The sequence below is a fragment of the Microplitis mediator genome, chromosome 11 (genome assembly GCF_029852145.1).
Source record: "Microplitis mediator isolate UGA2020A chromosome 11, iyMicMedi2.1, whole genome shotgun sequence".
Classification (NCBI taxonomy): domain Eukaryota; kingdom Metazoa; phylum Arthropoda; class Insecta; order Hymenoptera; family Braconidae; genus Microplitis; species Microplitis mediator.
Window position 1 is genome coordinate 33074 of NC_079979.1, and position 19290 is coordinate 52363.

The following is a 19290-nucleotide window of genomic DNA, read 5'->3' on the forward strand; positions in this document are numbered from 1 at the left end:
TGTTCCTTATGGTGTCCTGTAGTAGGAAAGACCACAAAAAGTCCTAAGAAAAATTTATTTTTTGAGTTTCGACCCATATAAGGATGGCTGGACATGGGTGGAGATGGGTGGAGATGCCAAAATGTATTTTTATGAAGAGTAGCCCGTAACTTTTGCCCTGTTGGGAATAACTCATCATAATAATAACGTTTTTTGTTCCTTATGGTGTCCTGTAGTAGGAAAGACCACAAAAAGTCCTGAGAAAAATTTATTTTTTGAGTTTCGACCCATATAAGGATGGCTGGACATGGGTGGAGATGGGTGGAGATGCCAAAATGTATTTTTTTGAAGAGTAGCCCGTAACTTTTGCCCTGTTGGGAATAACTCATCATAATATAAACGTTTTTTGTTCATTGTGATATCCTCTAGTAGAAAATGCCCCTCAAGGTCCTAAGAAAAATTTATTTTCCAAGTTCAGGCCCATATGACAGAGGGTGGACATGGGTGGAGATGGGTGGAGATGGTTTTAGATGATTTTTTACAGAGTGGCCTCTAACTTTGCTCCTGTTGGGAATAACTCATCATAATATAAACGTTCCTTGTTCATTATGATCTAGCGAAGTTAGATTAGACGTTTTAATTGTTTGACAAACTTTGTTTATTTAAGAGAATATATCGATCAAAGTTTCCATCCACTGCACAAGTGCAACAAAGATAGTACTGTTCTTGTACTTGAGTTTAGTAGAGAGAGAAGTACGAACCCTTATTATATTATTTTTAGATTAAATATAATTGAAAAATATTAATTTTATATTCAGATGAAAACCTTCTAGAATAGGATTTACTTTCAAGTATTTAATTCCCTGGTGGAAATTTTTAAGAATTTTCTCTGAAAAACTCAGTTTTAAAATTCTAAAGACTTTTTTCGAGTTTTTAAGGGAAAAAGTCCGAAAAATTTCCACCAGGGTTCTTATCTTTTTTAATACTTTTTGATGAGTATTATTATACAGAGATATCACACTCAGGTGAACATCCATAGGACATCATAACTCACAAAAGTTTCTTTGAATTTTTCGTCAAATTTACGTCAACTTCGGACTTTTCCGTTTTTGACGACAATTTATATACAATTTGCTATACAATTCGACATAAATTTAGTATCTGAATTAGAATTCAAATTCACTTGAAAAGTTTACTAGCAAAGGTTTATTGTCAATTTTCAGGCAAAGTTTTACATCAATTTATTGGTGATTTGACTTGAAAAATTGAAAAGTATTTTTTACCCTCAAATTGTAGACATACTTAATAATGCGAAATGACCGTCATTTTGAGTTTTGGTCACACGACCTGCAGATTCGGGCAGCAAATTTGAGGAAATTTTAATGTGAAATTACTGTCAATTTCATACTAATGTGGCTATTAGGGAAGCTACAAAATAAGAACGATATACTGATAGCCACACTTTCGCCTTCGGCTCGGGCGCCAATTTTCACGCTCGCGTCATAACCACAATCGCACTCGATAGATAAACTACTATTCTTGGAGACGTATTAGAATTTTTGAAAATACGAAATTTCTAGCCCTCTGTTAAGGTTTTAAAAAACGCTAAAGACTCTCTATTTTAAGTTTTTAGTGTTTGTCCGTAAATTAAATTGAATTGAAAATTGGTTTCCGTTACCCCTTAAATTTTCATTGAAAAATTCTTCCCCAATCTACCATCGATCTACCAAAGCTGAGTATTCAAATACTCCCGGGTGAAATAACCCAGTATAGATAATTTATTTATAATGATTTAATTAATCAACCTCCCGATAGATGGAGGGACATACACACATGACATTTCTTGTACGCAGTATATACAATATATACTGTTCTACTTTAACGACGTAGGACTCTACCTTGTCGTCATGTCGTCAATTTACGGTTATCATCCATCGTGTAATTTTATCCAACTTAGTGTTGATTTTTCAATTTAATGTACATTGTCAAATAAACAATAAATATATTTAATTATATTTATAGTGTTAATTATTAATATAAAATATTGATAGTTATTTTAATCATCATGGACGATTTGCAAAATTATAAGTTGCAATTGCAACAGGTATGGTTTTTATAGTATTTTTTAATTATAACCTATGAATATATATTTTTAAAAATTTATTTATAATTAAGGTTGAAGCTGCGTTAACAACAGATCCAGCAAATGAGGAATTAATAAAATTAAAAATTGATTTAGAGGAAGTTATAGAATTAACTCATGACTTGATTAAATCACAACAACAAGAAAAAAAACAATCCAATGGAATGGATCCTAAAGATCCAATATTATTAGCTGTTTTAGCAAATAAATGGAAACCAGGTGATGAATGTATGGCTCCTTGGAGTGAAGATGGAAAGTAATTATTTCATTTTTTTTAATAAATTATAATAATAATATCAACATTCCATTTTAAATAACTTCAATTATATTTAAACAGATACTATGAAGCCACTATTGATGCTATTAATGAAGATGGACTAGTTAATATAACATTTAAAGAATATAAAAATACAGATGTAACAATGTTGAATCAATTAAAATCAGTTGCTAAAAGACCAGCATCTGATTGGGCTGACCAAAAATCAAAGTAAGTTATTTAAATTATTTCATATCTTTATAAAAATTATTACGTGTGTTGGAAACTCTTAGTCAATCAATTTATTCATGTTTAATTATCTAGAAATTAGAAAAAAAAAAAATTTGTTAATGATATTTTATGTATTTATTATTACATATTAATTTAAATTCTTTTTTTCTCCCCTATTCTGTGATTACGTATCCTGTGTGTGTATACTTATTCATCATCGTACGCAAACTATCCCCAACGATTACTTACTTATTACATACATTAAATATTGATATACAATATATATACATACATTTCCAAACATAATTTGTGATTATTTCGTTAAGAAAAAGGTAAAATTATTCTTCGATAATATGTATGTATTTAAATGTTTTTATTATTACTCGTTTTGTTACGACTTGTGAGCACTTATAATTTTATAAATTGTATAAATCAAAACACATTGTCAATTTATATTATTAATTTTAATTAATATTAATAATGTTTTCAAATACAGAAAACTACAAGCAGCTGGAACTGATCCAAATAAACAACGTGAATATTTAAAAAAAAAGAAACAAAAAAAGTTACAACGTTTTAAAGAACTTGAAGAAGAACGAGAGCAAGAAAAAAATAAATGGCTAGCATTTACAACTAAAGTAAGTATTATATATTTATAATCTTATTCTTATCATTATTGTTGATATAATGATTTTTATTATTATTTTAGTCTGCAAAAAAAGGAGTTGTTAAAAAAAGTATATTTGCAACTCCGGAAAATGTCAATGGAAGAGTTGGAATAGGAACTTGCGGAGTAAGTGGTAAGGAAATGACTAAATTTAGTAACGGTGAAAAATGGAGAAGAGGAGCTTAAAATAAATAACATTAACAATAATAATAATAATAATAACCCTTGTATGAATAATTATTTAGAGGAAAAAAAAAAACTTTTTCTTTTTTTATTTTCTCTGTTTGAATCTTAAATTAACAATAGCAGTAACTGTACATACCATTCAATACAGTTTAATAATAATTCTGCTATTAATAATAATCGATTATATGGTTCCATGTCGTATCGACAATAGCCGCAACACATACAATTATTGTTATGATAAATATATATAGATATGCATCATCTGTGTGTTATAAGTAAGTGTGTATGTATGTATGTACGTATGTGTGGATGTATTAATACGTTAGAATGTTTAAATTAATTAATAATGTAATAAAATTATAAAAAAATTAATCATCTACTTATCATTAAAAAATTTTTATTTTTTTTATTATAAATCCAATGAATTTTTTTTGTCTAAGGTAAATTATTATCTTTTTAAATATATTTGTCATGCCTATTATGTAATTTACTCTATAATTGATAATAAGTAAATATATTTTTTAAGATTCTTTTCTTTTATGGTTTTTTCTCTTGTTAAATAATAAATAGGCACACTGATATAAACTTTGTTCGATATATCAATATGAATTCGATACGAGAAATGTGTATGTAAGTATACCTTAATATATAATACATTGTACCCACCACAGTCAACTACAGTCTACACGTCTACAGTGTATTATTTTATGATATATAGATATAATATATATATACTTTTAAAATATTTATTAAATATACATATTTTAATTATGAATAAATTTTTCATTTAATTAGAAACATTCTTTTACTCAGTATAAATACGCACAAATTATTGTATATATGTAAAATTCATATTCAAATTAACATTTCATATGATTTATAATAAGTATGTGTTTTACAGTTATTTAGTTTCATTATCTATATATATTACTTGTGTAGTATGATTTTAGTGACAAATAAATAAATAGATAATTATAAATAAATAATTATTTTACCAATTAATTAATTAACTTATGGAGGTTAGAAATAATATTAGTAGTAGTAGTAGTAGTAGTAGTGGTAGCAGAGGAGACCATCAACAAGATAACAACAAAATAAACTGGACAAAATATGGTCTAGGTGTTAATGACAATCATAATAAAAATGATGATCAACAGTTAAATAAAACACAAAATTTTGACACTATATCATCAAATAACAATAATAATAATAATGATAATATAAATTATGATGGTATCGGATCAACTGGCAATGCAGCTATAAGTGCTAATATTTATCCATCAGGTGACAATGAATTATATGCCCAAGAATATGTAAGTAATTTTATATTTAAAAAAAAAAACAATATAATCAAAATAATAATAATTTATTTGCTGTAGAATGCTGATCCTTGGTGGAAATCAAATTTTTTCATATCTCAACCAGTGTTATTTGGTACTTGGGATGGTGTATTTACATCATGTCTTATTAATATATTTGGAGTTATTGTTTTATTGAGATCAGGATGGATTGTTGGACAAGCTGGAGCTTTAAATGCCGTCTTAATTATTTTTTCAACCGGTAAAATTATCTTGTTATTATTATTATTAATATATTTATTATAATTTTTATATATATTTTGTTTAGTTTGTGTAGCGTTAGTAACTGTGTTGTCAGCAGTTGGAATATGTGAAAGATGCAGAGTTGAAAGCGGTGGAGTTTATTTTTTACTTTCACATGTATTAGGATCAAGATTTGGTGGATCCATTGGATTACTCTATTGCTTTGGACAAGTATTTATTAATATTTAATCACACATTTATTAAAAAAATTAATAATAATTATTTACACATTACTATCTATAGGCAGTCGGATGTGCATTAAATGTATTAGGATTTGGTGAATCAATGGCTGAATTAGTTAATCTTGAAACTCCATGGACACAACGTGGTTTTGCGTGTGCTGCTGTTATTTTATTATCAGTTATAAATATTGCTGGTGTTAAATGGGTTATTAAATTACAATTTATTCTTCTTTTAATATTATTACTTGCAGCTGGTGATTTTATTATCGGTAGTTTTACTCACATTGATTCAGGTATTATTTTTTATATTTATATAATAGGTATTTTGTAAAAATTTTAAATTTTATTATTATTATTTTAGCGGCAGGATTTGAAGGTTGGTTATCTGGTAATTTACGAAATAACACATTTTCACAATATCAAAGTGATTATGGATGGTTTACTGTTTTTGGTGTTTTTTTTCCAACTGTTACTGGAGTATTAGCTGGAATAAATATGAGTGGTGATTTACGACACCCTTCAAAGAATATTCCTAATGGTACATTAGCAGCATTAGGAACTGGGTAAATAATATATCATTAATATTATTATTATTATTATTATTTCTTATTTAATAAAATTTTTTGTTTTTTAGGGCAATACTTTATTTAATATTTTCTCTATTTCTCGCAGCAACATGTACAAGAGCTGCATTACTTGATAATTTTATGATTGCATCAACTGTTTCGGAATTTTCAGTTTTATTATTAGCTGGGCTTTATGTATCATCATTTAGCAGTTGTTTAGGAGCAATGTACGGTACACCACGTGTTTTACAATCAATTGCTGGACAAAATGTTATACCTGGAATAAGTTGTCTACAGCATGGTCGTGGCCCAAATAAAGTACCAATATATGCAATGATTGTTGTTGCTATTGTTACATTAACATTTATTATTATTGGTGAAATAAATACACTTGCGCCAATAGTTACAATGCCATTTTTATTAACATATGCATGTATGGATTATGCTTATTTTGCATTGGCACAAACTTTTGATCTTCAACATACACGTGAACAAAGATTTAGAGTTCAACAAACACCAACTTTTGAAGATAATAATTATGGTACTGCAGCTAACAACATTGAATATAATAATCATAATTTCAATAATCAAAATTTTTATAGTAATGATTACGATACTAACAATGATTTAGACACATTATTTCCAGAAAGAACTCGGCATAAAAATTTAATGGTATGTTATAATACTAAAAATAATTAGTTATTTACAATAATAATAATAAATTTACATTTAACAATAGAGAAATTCAAGTATTACTTCTGAAAATAACAGTACAATTGGAAATAATGATTTATCATTATCCTCATCACCCAGCAATGAAGATAATCAAAATAATATATCATCAAATAATACGACAGCAGATTTAAATCGTCGTAAAAATCCGCATATTCATGGTAAATTAGGAAATTGGTACAGTCCGCTTTGTAACAGATGGTTTTCATTATTTGGAGTAAGTTTTTTAAATTTATTTAATTATTATTATTAAATACATAATTATAATAATATTTATTACAGGCACTTGTTAAACTTTTAATAATGTTTCTGGTACATTGGGGATATGCAATAGCAAATATTGTTGTTGTATTTGTTGTCTGGAGTTACGTAGGTCATGCAAATCCAGCAGTTAAACCTGGTGTATCCGCTGAATTTAAATTATTTGAATGGTTAAAAAGTTGTATATTAAGACTTATTGGTCGTAAAATTTATGATTATGAACAAATTGTTGTAACACCAATACATCCTGGTGTTGATATATCATCAGCCCAATTAAATGAAGAAAATCAAGATTTTGCTGGACGACGAAGGTATCATCAGACTGCTACTGTTACAGGTCAATATGTTCATGTTGATTAATATACAGACTGATTAACAATTTTTATTCTTTTTTTTTCTTTTATTTTTTTACTTAAACTATTATATCCATTATTATTATTTTATAACATATAGTTTTAAAAAAATAAAAGTGTGAAAATTAATATTAAGTATTAATCTAAGTTTTTTCCATTTTAATACTCTGTAAATACCAAATAACTATAATAATACTAAAAATATATTTATATGATATTTAAATTGAATTTTTATTTTATCCTTATTAAATTATATTCAACTTATAATAATAATAAAAATTATGGCGATGATAGTTGCGCGACTGGGATCACGATAAATTTTACCGTCAGTATACCTATATAATATATCTATAAAATTATACAAATTAGTACGTGTGATACTGTATATATATAGTAATGGTTGCGGTGGGGTTGACGATCTGTTGGTGGTAGTGCGAGGATTCACCCTGTACCGGCGCTTCAAACGGCTTCGAAATAGACGAAAGAGGAAAGACGAAACAGTTCAGTGCGCGACTGGCCATCGACGTGCCTTCACGACTGGTGGTGCTCCTGAGTGCTCCAGTGTATCTATGTATTATACATATATATTTTTTTATATATGCATATATGTGTATACAAATACACATTAAAAAGGATCCATCTATTAATCAACAACAATATTTTAGTGAGTTAAATATTAAATGCTTTTTATTATTAATTAACTTTTGTCATGCATGTGCTTAATTTATTCATTTGATTTTTATATTATTGACAGTATAATTAAGTTTTTTAATTTTTTAACGAACGCGAGTTATTGAGATTAGCAGTAGAAGAATAAAAAAAAAAAAAATGTGTAAATAATTATATTACTTTAGACACACACACTTAAACAAGAATCCTTTGTATATATATATATATATATGAGATAAAATAAATTGACAGAATAGTTGATTGGAAAAAAAATTAATTACTTTTACTTTAAACATAATAAATTAATTAATTAAAAAAAACAATATCATAATTATATTTATATTTTTCTATTAAGATATATGTATTGTTTATCGTGCAGTAATAACAACTAAACAGTTTAGTAAAGTATATTAGTGACTACTGGTGTAAGTTGTACTAAGGGGGATAAAGTTTGTGTTGTATTTAGTACGTATACTATAAGCAGTAGCAGTAACAGCAGCATAGCGTGTCTGGTGTACTATACTGGATTCATGAATGAACGACCACTTTCTCTACTTTCTCTCTCTTTCTCTCTCTCTTTCTCTATCTCATCGTATCGCGGGGTGTATAGTGAAGTGATGGTGGTTTGGAGGTAGTGGTGGTAGCAGCAGCCTCTAATGGGCTTCCTTTCTCTTTTACACGTATAACCGTTTATTTTTCCAACCACTTGACGCATCTATTTATATAATGTACAAAACCTCCCCAACGCATATAATTTATCATCACCTACAATTATATATATTCTATTTATTCATCTTCAATTTAACTACCCCAATATCTCTATAGGACATTATTACAATTTAAATTTATTAACTCTTTCTGTAATCCTACGAGTAAAAGTATATTTTTTAAATTTTATTATCTTACAATTCTGTCAATTTTTAAGTAGATTTCATACAAGTCTATCTTTTGCATTTGTCCTAATGGTGGAATTTTGTCATAATCTATCATAATTCATCGAGTAGGTTCCAAAAATACCATTGGTTCGAAAGGTTATATATATGTAATATAACGCGCCATGTTGCGACGATAGCGACCACAATTTTTAACCGATCTTAATGAAACTTGGCACACTCATTCTATGAACGATTTTTACGTTTAAGTTCGACGATGCACAAAATCGGTCAACTAGTTTAGTAATGGTGGACATTTTAAATTCTGAAAATAACGAAAAATCCTACTTTTTAACGGCTATATCTATCCTTATTATATAAAAAAAAACTTGATAACCGATAGAAAAAGCTATATTTTCCTTTTTTTATTTTTTGTTTTACAATAATTGTTTCACTTTTAATAAGGGTTCAAAGTCACATAATTGACTCATGTGTTATGGTGATAATGCCATTGTTTATATCTTTGAAAATGTTTGATGGGTGATTATTAAATTATATATACTTATTAAAAGTGGAACAATTATCGTAAGAAATCTACTTCCATTTCGGATGCCGAATGGCTTTTTTTTTTTTTTTTTTTTTTGTTTTCAAATTTTTATGACTGAAATCTTTAAATGAATAATATATAATATAGCTATGCGCATGTATATATATTTAAATATTTTTAGAGATAAGAAAAAAATAAAAACCATATTACAAATAGGAAAATTATGCTATTATATTGTAAAAATTAATTTCATAATTTTTTTTATCAAGTTAAAACATAGTGGAGTGTCTTATTCTTTATAAACTGCGCGCATACGTAAACACAATGACACTAAACTTTTGAGCTAATTGGTATAATACGTATTATAGACAATAAAGAAAAAGCTTTTAAAAAATAAGATTGCTCAACTATCAATTAAAGAAAAAAAAAATGTATGATCTTAAGTTTTACTGTGGTCAGTCAGTAGATTTTTTAACACAAAGCAGATCGACAGAGAGTAAACTAAATTTATCACATATTTTATAAATTATTATTATTATCAAGATACAACACTAGACCTAATATCGTCATTGCTCATAATAGTCATAATGCATTTCATACATACAACATGTCCATTGCTCTCGATCACTATTATGTGCTTGCAATATGGGAAATTCTCTGTCGCATACCAGTCAGAGGATCAAGTATCTCTTATAATATATAGATATATACATCATGTATATATTCAGTGTACCGATGATACTACTAGGTAGTACTACTTTATATATATATACAATACATTAAAATTGAAAGCGTTTGCGCAAACCCGTCACTCGTTTACTCATATATATAAATATATCCTTTCTGGACTAGCAGAAAGATTTAGCGTCTTGGCATTCGAAGCGTGAAATCGCCTAGCGTTGCAATTTTTCTTTTTTCAAGTCTTTCTTTTACTTCCTCTCTCAGCTTCCGTCGCCACTATCAAGCCCAGGATTACTTTATTTTACGATCGTCAAGGCCTGCCACCGTTCTATAAAATTCCAAAAAATTTTTATACTAATAGATAATAAAAAAAAATTTAATTCAAAAAGTATATTATATATAACATAAAATTTATAATAAAGTTAAAAAGGGAAATGTAATGTAATTGTACACAGCTAACATATATTTAACAATTATTTTTTATTTTTTTACTCTAAATAAGCTTTTTACGTTACATAAATATATATATATATATATATATATATATATATAAATAAAAACGCACCCTTGACGGATAATAAAGTGAATGGTACTTGGTAGATAACACATGGATAGCTTCTTCATTCATGATAAGTATACAAAAATGAAAAAAAAAAAAAAGTATTATATGTCATCGACCTATAGTGTAGTAGCAACAGTGGCGGCAGTCGTTATTACGACACAAATATATACTTCTTCTACTGTGTATTATATATATATATTTACATAACGTGTAGTGTGTAGAATATTCAATGTGTTATATATATAATAGCTATTGTTAAGTGATACAAAGAATTTTACATCACAAGAGCGAATAAAGTGTCACGTGTGTCTGTTCTAGAGAGCATGTATCGTTATTTCTTCCATCTACACTTGACTCATTTTTTATTATTTTTATATACTAATAGGGGGTATTAGGGAGTCTTTTACGGGAGTAGTCGTAGTCTCATGAAAGCTAGCTTTCTCATTATGATTAATGTTATTATATAATCAAAACATTAACCACTAAAATTGTATACAATTTTTTGCTTACTTATCTAAATTGATTTATTTATTTATTTATTTATAAATATAAGAAAACAAATAAATAAATAAGAAAAAATAAATATTGTATACTATTTTATTTATGTATTTACTTATAGTAGTGTCGATGCTGCTAGTGGTCCTGGTGAGCCCTCCAAGTCGACTATTTCATCCAACCGCAAATTCGATTTCGTGCGAATGCGATTTGAGTTTACCGTAATCCCGTTATTTCCTTCTCCTCTCACCACCCACTCGATCCCTGGAATTTACTTCTTCATTCCTCTCACTCACGCTTCCTGGTTTTCCTCTTTCTCTACCTCTTTCTCTACCTCTTCTGCTGATGCCCTATACTATCTTTTAATCCGTGCGATCCGTCTACTGCGCTCATTTATAATTTTATTTTCCTACCGTTTCGATTTTTTTTTTTTTTTTTTTTAACTACCTCTGACTCTGCTATTCGTTTACTGATGCAACTTGGTGTATATATATATATATAGAATTAATAATTTTTATACACTTAACAATAAAAGGGGGGGGGGGGCAAAACAGGGCCCTTAAGGAAATACTAAGTTTTCGAATTCATTTTTGCGGGCAAAATGAGGTACCCACTAATAAAAGTGAAAAAATAAAAATTTCCGGATATTAAATAGATTTGATTAAATTAAATTTTTTTTTAAATTAATTTGCATAGAGTAAAATTACATTTTACCTGAAATATTGGGTACAATGGAAGAAAAGAAATTTTTTAATAGTTTTTGTCATAAAACAAAAGTCATTAACGTTTTTGGACTGACATTCGATTTATGAAAAATTTCAACAAAAAAAATTCAAAATAATGCTCAATTATATTTACAAAAGAGATTTTGGAATGTTTGAAAAATATTTAAAGAAACAAAACTCTTTTTTTATAAAATTTTGCTCGTACCCCCCGACCTCTATATATATATGTTGAATAGAAAAATAATTTTACAAAATATCTTAAATTTGAAACAAATATTCAACTTTAAACCAAAAACTCAGTATTTAATCTTTATCACATGTATATTATATCCATCACTTACACGCAGATAATTTTTGAGTGAAAATTATTTAAATATTTAGATATTTACCACATGTTCTCACAATATCCAACTTTTTGGGTAATTTTCTATCTGCGTGTACCTAACGTATGTAATAATTTGTGGTAAAGCCAGCAAGTGATAATACAGTGCATCAGTCATCCACTCTCACGACTAATCAACGGCTATTTTTTTTTCTCTTTAATATATTTAAATATACACACTAGCAGCAACGCTTGTATAAATTTTGTTACATCAATTTATACTTTAACTCTGTATTTTCTTATATGCTTCATAAAATAATAATTATTACTTTTTCTTTATATTTACTACCTAAACTAATTGTAACTTTAATGTAATGTTTTGGTCATGATCATAAAGAGCATTGCTCCATGATCGAATAATAAATAAATAAATAAATATACACAGAAAAAAAGGACTTCTTAATGCAAAAAATTTTTACTCGCCACTAGAAAATTTTTGCATTAGAAATCGAAAAAAAAAATATTATCTTGGGACAAGAAAAAATTTTTTATAACTCCTGCGTTTATAATTCAATATTTCAGGTCTATGCCTTTGGCTTGACCTTTCGGAGATTACCTACAGTCTCCAACGTGCATAGATATCCAAATTTTGTTAAATTTGACCATCTTAGGGGCTTAAGAGGTAACAATTTTCCCACCTCTCAGCCCTCGATAGTCATTTGCCGGCTAGCGCGATTTGTTTTACGCATCAATTCGCGATCTGATCTTCAGTACGCTATTGTTTTTCGATGTGTGTACATGTCCAAAATATAAACGTTGTGTAACGTTCGTTAAAACTTGTTCGCTAAAAGTGGCTATTTTGGGGCGAAAAAAGATTTTTTGCGTCGAGAAATTTTTTGTTTTCAATTTATAATATAAAATATTTCCTACGCCAAGAAACTCTTTTTTTTGTACACTGTAGTATATATTTATATATTGCAATATATTTGCCCTGCTTATAACTATGTATATTGTCAGATATAGTATGTATGTATATACATATGTATTAAACAAAAGTACACGTGTGTAGATATATAGTTTTTCAGATCGAATATCACATATACCATGATACGCGACGACAAGAAGCCTTAATTTATCTGGAATCGAATTCTGATACGCGTGAAGCCACATTATAATCCACATCTATCAAGTTAATATATAGTATAGGTATAAACTATAAAAAAGGGAGTATTAGACTGGATTCCATTTTAATACCGGCGTATCTATAGTATTTCTTGGTGGTCATGTTATAATTCGTAAATTTTATTTTTCGAATTTATCAGAGATATATTTAATTCAAAATTGCTATATCATAATCAATTAAATTTTTTTTAAATATCGATTAGCAGTAGAAAAAATGGTAATAGCTTAATCGGTGCTATTTTAACACCACAGCAGAAATTAAATTTAACACCCAAAAACTTCTTAACACTGGACACCGCGCAGACTTTACACCGATTTTTTTTTTTTATCAACAAAAAAAAAAGAAGCAAAATTGTAAAGGGCGCAAGCGCTGGACACCTGTACTATGTACGACATATATGTATACCTACTACTGCTATGTCTGATGGTATTGCTGTTGGCGCACAGAATTAAATTTTTTAACGAGCTACTATCATCCCTTGTGTCATCCATATGACTAGTTCAACTACTCGTAGAATAAAACATATATACGTTACTCTATAACTATATATATATATATATATATATTTGTATCGTGTATAATATGTACATAGTCTGCAAAAGACAAATACGCACAAATAATATACTATACTATTTATAAGTGAAAAAGAAACCTTAAAAATCTAATAACATAAAAAACAAATTACGAAGAATTAAATGTGTCCTGTTGTACAGAATAAATAAATATATGGACTCATTGGTAAATAAATTCGATTAAACGATAAGTTTAATACCTAGAAGGGTGCATTTTCAGATACGCCAAAGTATTATAGTTTTATATTATAACTCGCGTCATAGTAGTAGTAGTAGTAGTAGTAGTAGTAGTAGTAGTAGTAGTAGTAGTAGTAGTAGTAGTAGTAATAGAACAAGCAGTAGAGCTTACTACAAAGCTCTGTTTGGTTGTCACCGGTGTGCAAGAACCTAACCATGATAATATCTTTGACTTTGGTGTGTCCAGTAGCAAGCCGGGATTTACACTCTGAATTTTATCTCAATATACATATACCAAAGACAATATAACTCTCTTTTCATTATTTACTCAAAGACCATTCCCCCTTCCCATATCATACAATACATGATCGTATAAGTATTCAATACTTGTGTTTTGTTATTAAACAAGTTTTTACTTGTTTGTTTTATCATGATACATCTTAAATATCTGGGAAAAACGGAGCAAATTATCATATTTTTAATTTTTCGACGCCGATATATTCTGAACTAATTAACCGATTTTGACGTTCAATGTGGCAACCGACGCGTTTTACTGGGTTCTAGAGCTGCCTAGATTTAGGAATTGGTCAAATAAGTCACTTCAATAATAATTGAAAAATACCGTTTTTCACAATTTTTTTCTCCCACGATATCTTTGAATTTTTTTTCAAGCGGGAATATTTTTTTTGTTCTATAAATTGTTAGTTTTTCAGGTAGGACAGAAAAAAAAATATTGCCTAAATATGAAACACCCTAAAACACCCTATATATATAAATATATATATAGGAGAGAATATGTGCGATTCGTTTCGACGCACAAGCTTGTACCAACCACTATACTACCGCACGACTATTTAAATAATTACCCACGCTGCCTCTGTTAATTTCGAGGGTAGCCACGTACTTCATATATATATATGCACTATTGCAATAATAATAATAATCAGTGAGGAAATATACCTAATACGAATAAAAGGTTTATAGAAATCGTTATTTATTTTTTGTCATATCAACCGCGAAAGTTGGATTTTCAAGCAACATGCAGAGGGCGCAAAAACTATACGATTTCTGGCAATCTATAGTTTAGTTAACTTTCCTCGAACTTGTATCGAAAAGTAACTTCTCTCTCTCTATTTGTCTCTACATTCCTACACGACTTAAAACATTTTTGACTGTTTCTCTCTCAAATTCAACTTCCGCCGTTGATATGACAAAAAATTTTGTTCGATACTTTGTGCTCAAAGGTAGGAATAGAACCCTGACAGACTTGAAATGCAAGCACACGTTTGAGGCTATGGATACATTCTCATCAAGACTTCGTACTATAATGGTCTTGATAAAGAAAGCGATCATAGCCTCAAACTCGTGACGTCACTTCAAGCCGTCAGAATCCCTACCGTTCCGTATACGTATCGAAAATAACTAATACCATGCATGATGAAATTTATTATCGGCCCTTAATGATATGTAATGAAAAATTTTTTAGAATTTATATTAATGATCAAATTAACCGAATCGAATCATAAAAAGCAAGATTACAACTATCAAAAATATAGCTTAGCTTATTGATTGTAGAGATGATTGATAAACGAATAATAAAAGATATAGTAGTTGTGTATAGTATTATATATGTACTGAGATATGAGGTATTATATATACATTGAAACTGCTCGCACGTACCACTCACCACCACCAACAGCAGCAGTACTCGCTACCGATGGCGAGTATAGAATTTCCATCGAGGTCTGTTAAGTCCTTAAGCGGCTTACGATTTTGCGTCCAATGCTTTATTCTCTTTATCTCTTTTTTTTTTTTTTTTTTTTTTTTTTACGAGTGATAAAAAAATGAGTAAATTTGAAAAAAAAAAAGATAAGCTAATAGGTTGCGGTAGAGTCAAAAAATTCTATGGTTAAAAAAAAAAAGGAAATAAAAATAGGAAACTATTTCATATATTAATTTTTTTTTTTCAATAAACTATGTTTATGGAAAACTAGTTGATAATAATAAAATGATGGGCGAAAAAAATATCCTATGACATTTCGTAATAACTCGGACAGTTTCGAGAGAAAAGTGAAATCGTGATGGAATTTAATATGGATTCAATTTTGAATAACTTTTAATTACTTTTTAAAAATTATATTTATAATAAAATGATAATAGGCCAATTTTATATAAGGTTTGGATTGGAAAAAAAAAGAAAGTTAATGTCTTTAATATAAATAAAAATATCAAACGTAATTATAGATTGGTAACAAATTTTAAAGAACATTTAGATCAAAATGTAGTTTTTTTGTCCATGCATTTAATTTTAAAGCGGTTAAATACCCGTGACAGAGTAGTAATGACAACGGCGAACGTTACCACTCCGCCTACGCGTTTATGCTCGACCTACCGTGTATTTGGCCATTGGCCATCTATATTGCTAGTGATACACTGCGCAGATGTATCTATGTATACAACTATACCCTTTAACTCACGTCAAGGACCAGCCACCGTGTTATATAGTAATAGTGGTGGACTATCTACCATACATATATATGTTCCATATATACAACATAAAATATATATGTATAGATGTAGTATGTCCACCCACATCGCATTTATAAAAATATAAATCGACATTGCATTATTCAATTTTTATGTACCAATCTGTATAGTAAATATATACTATATTATTTATTTGCCTGCTTGTCTGTATGTCAATACACTGTAAAAAATTCGCGGAGTGAATGAATTTTTAATTATTCACTCCCCTCAGAGTGAAATTCACTCCAGAAAGGAGTTTTGAAAATATTATTAATAAATAATAACTCCACTAAATAAAATCAAAGTAAAAACTCGCGTATTACATGACTGATTAGCTGATACGCACACACATATTCGGGCACACACACGCACACGCAATAGCGCACTCATGAGTGGGTGCACCCACATATGTACACCCGCTTGCACCCGAACACATTTTTGTTGTAGATAATTTTATTTTTAGATAAATTTATTGTTAGAGCTTGAAAAGCTCATAAAAAAATAATTGCATGTCACAGCATTTTCGAGATCGAAGAGCTCGAAAATATATTCACAGTGATGTTTTCAAGCTCCTTGAGCTTGAAAACACAGGCAAGTTTTTGGGCTGGTCCACAGGGCCAACCAACGCCCAGATTTTTTTTCTTGCGCAAAAAATTTTTTTTTGTGTTGAACTATAATTTTTTCCACATGCACTTAAAAAAAAAAATGTTGCTCCGAAATGACGTACCCTAATATATATATATAGATGGTTTAGCAGAGAGTGTGATAGTGGAGAATTGCTACTGTTGTTACAGTAGCAAGTAGTATATGAGATGAATTCACCCGAACATACAGGACATGGTCAGCAGCATCACATAAACCATATAATATATACACACACGACTACATCATTATATTTGTGTATTATGCATATATATATATTTAAAACTAGATGACTACTAGTATACTATTATACAATACCTAATTCAAGCATTACAGCATCAGAGACTGACATACACCAGCATATATACATATATATGAGTTTTGGGCTATACAACTACGACTACATACGATGACTACGTCGACGACGACAACGACGACGACGATGATAGGGATATATGTGTAGCCGTCACTGTTGCGTAACTATATGTTCTATCATGTAATGAATAGGACATAAATCTCTGGAGGCTCACTCTCCAGCTTATTCTCCGTATGACCAGCCCTGTTAACTCTATGCACTAATGGCCAGTGATACGTAATCAACTTAAATAAATATATATACACCTTCATGTTATACACTGTAAAAATTTCCCGGAGTAAACACAGAGTAAATCAAGATTATGTATTCGTTGCGAAACATAATATATGTTTTTTTTATTGTGAATAAACAATTATAATTAAATAATTTTTTGTTAAAAAATATCTATTTCTAATTATGTAATCGATCTAAAAGTTTTTAAACAAAAAATTTTTTTTCATAAATTGACATTTAATTACAAATAACTCAAATGTTTTCAGGATTTCGAAAACTTGACAAGAAATAATTTTAGCACGCACATACTCACACACATACATACATACACTCGGACATGATTCTGAAAATAGTCAGAATAGCTTCCTAGGATCTTAAAACGTCGACATCTGATGAAAACTCAATTTTTGAAAATCGAGGTGAAAACAATAACTTCCCGAATTTTTCGAAAATTGTCGATTTTCATAGCGGGAAGTTAAAAATTTTTTTCGGCATAAGCTAGTGTATATACATATATATGATAACAATAAAATGTTGATGAATATTCAATAAGAAGATGATGAGTTTGACAAACTATAAAACTGTAGATGGAGAGACGGTATTATGAAAAGTGCAGACAAATAGACAATCATCAGAGCTCGACAAAAGTCTATCTAGCCGGAAATTAAACTTGCCGCTTAACCGTCCAGTTTACTCAACTTGACCCTTCATTTCCGTAGACCCAAGTCTGTACAGCATATAGCACATAACGATAATAATTATATACTTAAATTTTTCATTTGTCTATTCATAAAAGACGAAAAAAAAGTTTTTTTATATTTGAATAAAAGAAGAAGAAACGAAAAGTTTCGTCGTTTTCGTATCAAAAAATATAGTACTGCAAAAACTATATAGTAATGAATGTGAAATTTAAAAGCAAAACATAATTTTTTTTCTAAAATCATATTACACTTGAAATTGCTAAAATCAATTAATGCGTAAAATTAAGCTCAAATGAAATTGTATTTTCCTAAAAATATGTGCATAATCTGTTATTGCTTACACTGGTATGCCAGTATTTATGATCTATTGTATAAAATTTTTTAATTATCGAGAATGAGTAAGTTTTTGAAACCATATATATATATATTTTTTTTTTAATTTAGTTGTTTGCACAAATATCAGAAAAATATATATATTTATTTGTGCAGTAACTATTTGTTTGACAAATTGAAAAGAAAAAAAAAATAAATAAAGGGAAATGAACAAGTAAAAGAGATGAGAAAGAAGGGACGATGTATTTTTCACTAATTACCACTCTTTTGCGCGCAAATAGAAGGTATATATATATATATGAATAACTTTGATGAACATAGATTAAAAAGTGTTCGACGAAAGGAGACGTCGTGAAAACAATGAGTGCAATAGCCCATTGTTTAAATCACTGAATATCTTACAAATCGGTCAACTCTACGCTAAAACTTGCATGCTAAGATATAAAAAAAAACATGTCTATAGTGTGTATTGTTTTACTATAAAAAAAAAAAAAAAAAATTCATTTTTCTATCATTTGTAATAAGAGCTACAACTAT

The 19290-nt window shown here is 28.7% G+C and overlaps 3 protein-coding genes across 3 annotated transcripts in view; all 3 read left to right on the plus strand.

Moving 5' to 3' along the window:
- The first annotated feature begins 1879 nt into the window (after positions 1-1879).
- On the plus strand, positions 1880-3695 carry LOC130677441 (survival of motor neuron-related-splicing factor 30). Its single transcript, XM_057484203.1, has 5 exons — positions 1880-2083; positions 2155-2378; positions 2460-2609; positions 3106-3247; positions 3319-3695. The coding sequence occupies exons 1-5, from the start codon at positions 2045-2047 to the stop codon at positions 3460-3462; spliced, it is 699 nt and encodes a 232-aa protein (XP_057340186.1). The 5' UTR covers positions 1880-2044; the 3' UTR covers positions 3463-3695.
- A 638-nt stretch (positions 3696-4333) lies between these two features.
- Positions 4334-7380, plus strand: LOC130677440 (solute carrier family 12 member 8). The gene is made up of 8 exons (XM_057484202.1): positions 4334-4775; positions 4842-5022; positions 5089-5234; positions 5307-5538; positions 5607-5808; positions 5880-6483; positions 6551-6760; positions 6826-7380. The coding sequence occupies exons 1-8, from the start codon at positions 4476-4478 to the stop codon at positions 7162-7164; spliced, it is 2214 nt and encodes a 737-aa protein (XP_057340185.1). The 5' UTR covers positions 4334-4475; the 3' UTR covers positions 7165-7380.
- A 295-nt stretch (positions 7381-7675) lies between these two features.
- Positions 7676-19290, plus strand: part of LOC130676864 (cell adhesion molecule Dscam2) — a 44166-nt gene continuing 32551 nt past the window's right edge. Inside the window, exon 1 of the mRNA XM_057483362.1 lies at positions 7676-7821. Within this exon, the coding sequence (XP_057339345.1) occupies positions 7764-7821 (58 nt within the window). The 5' untranslated portion in view covers positions 7676-7763. The remainder of the gene's footprint in view (positions 7822-19290) is intronic.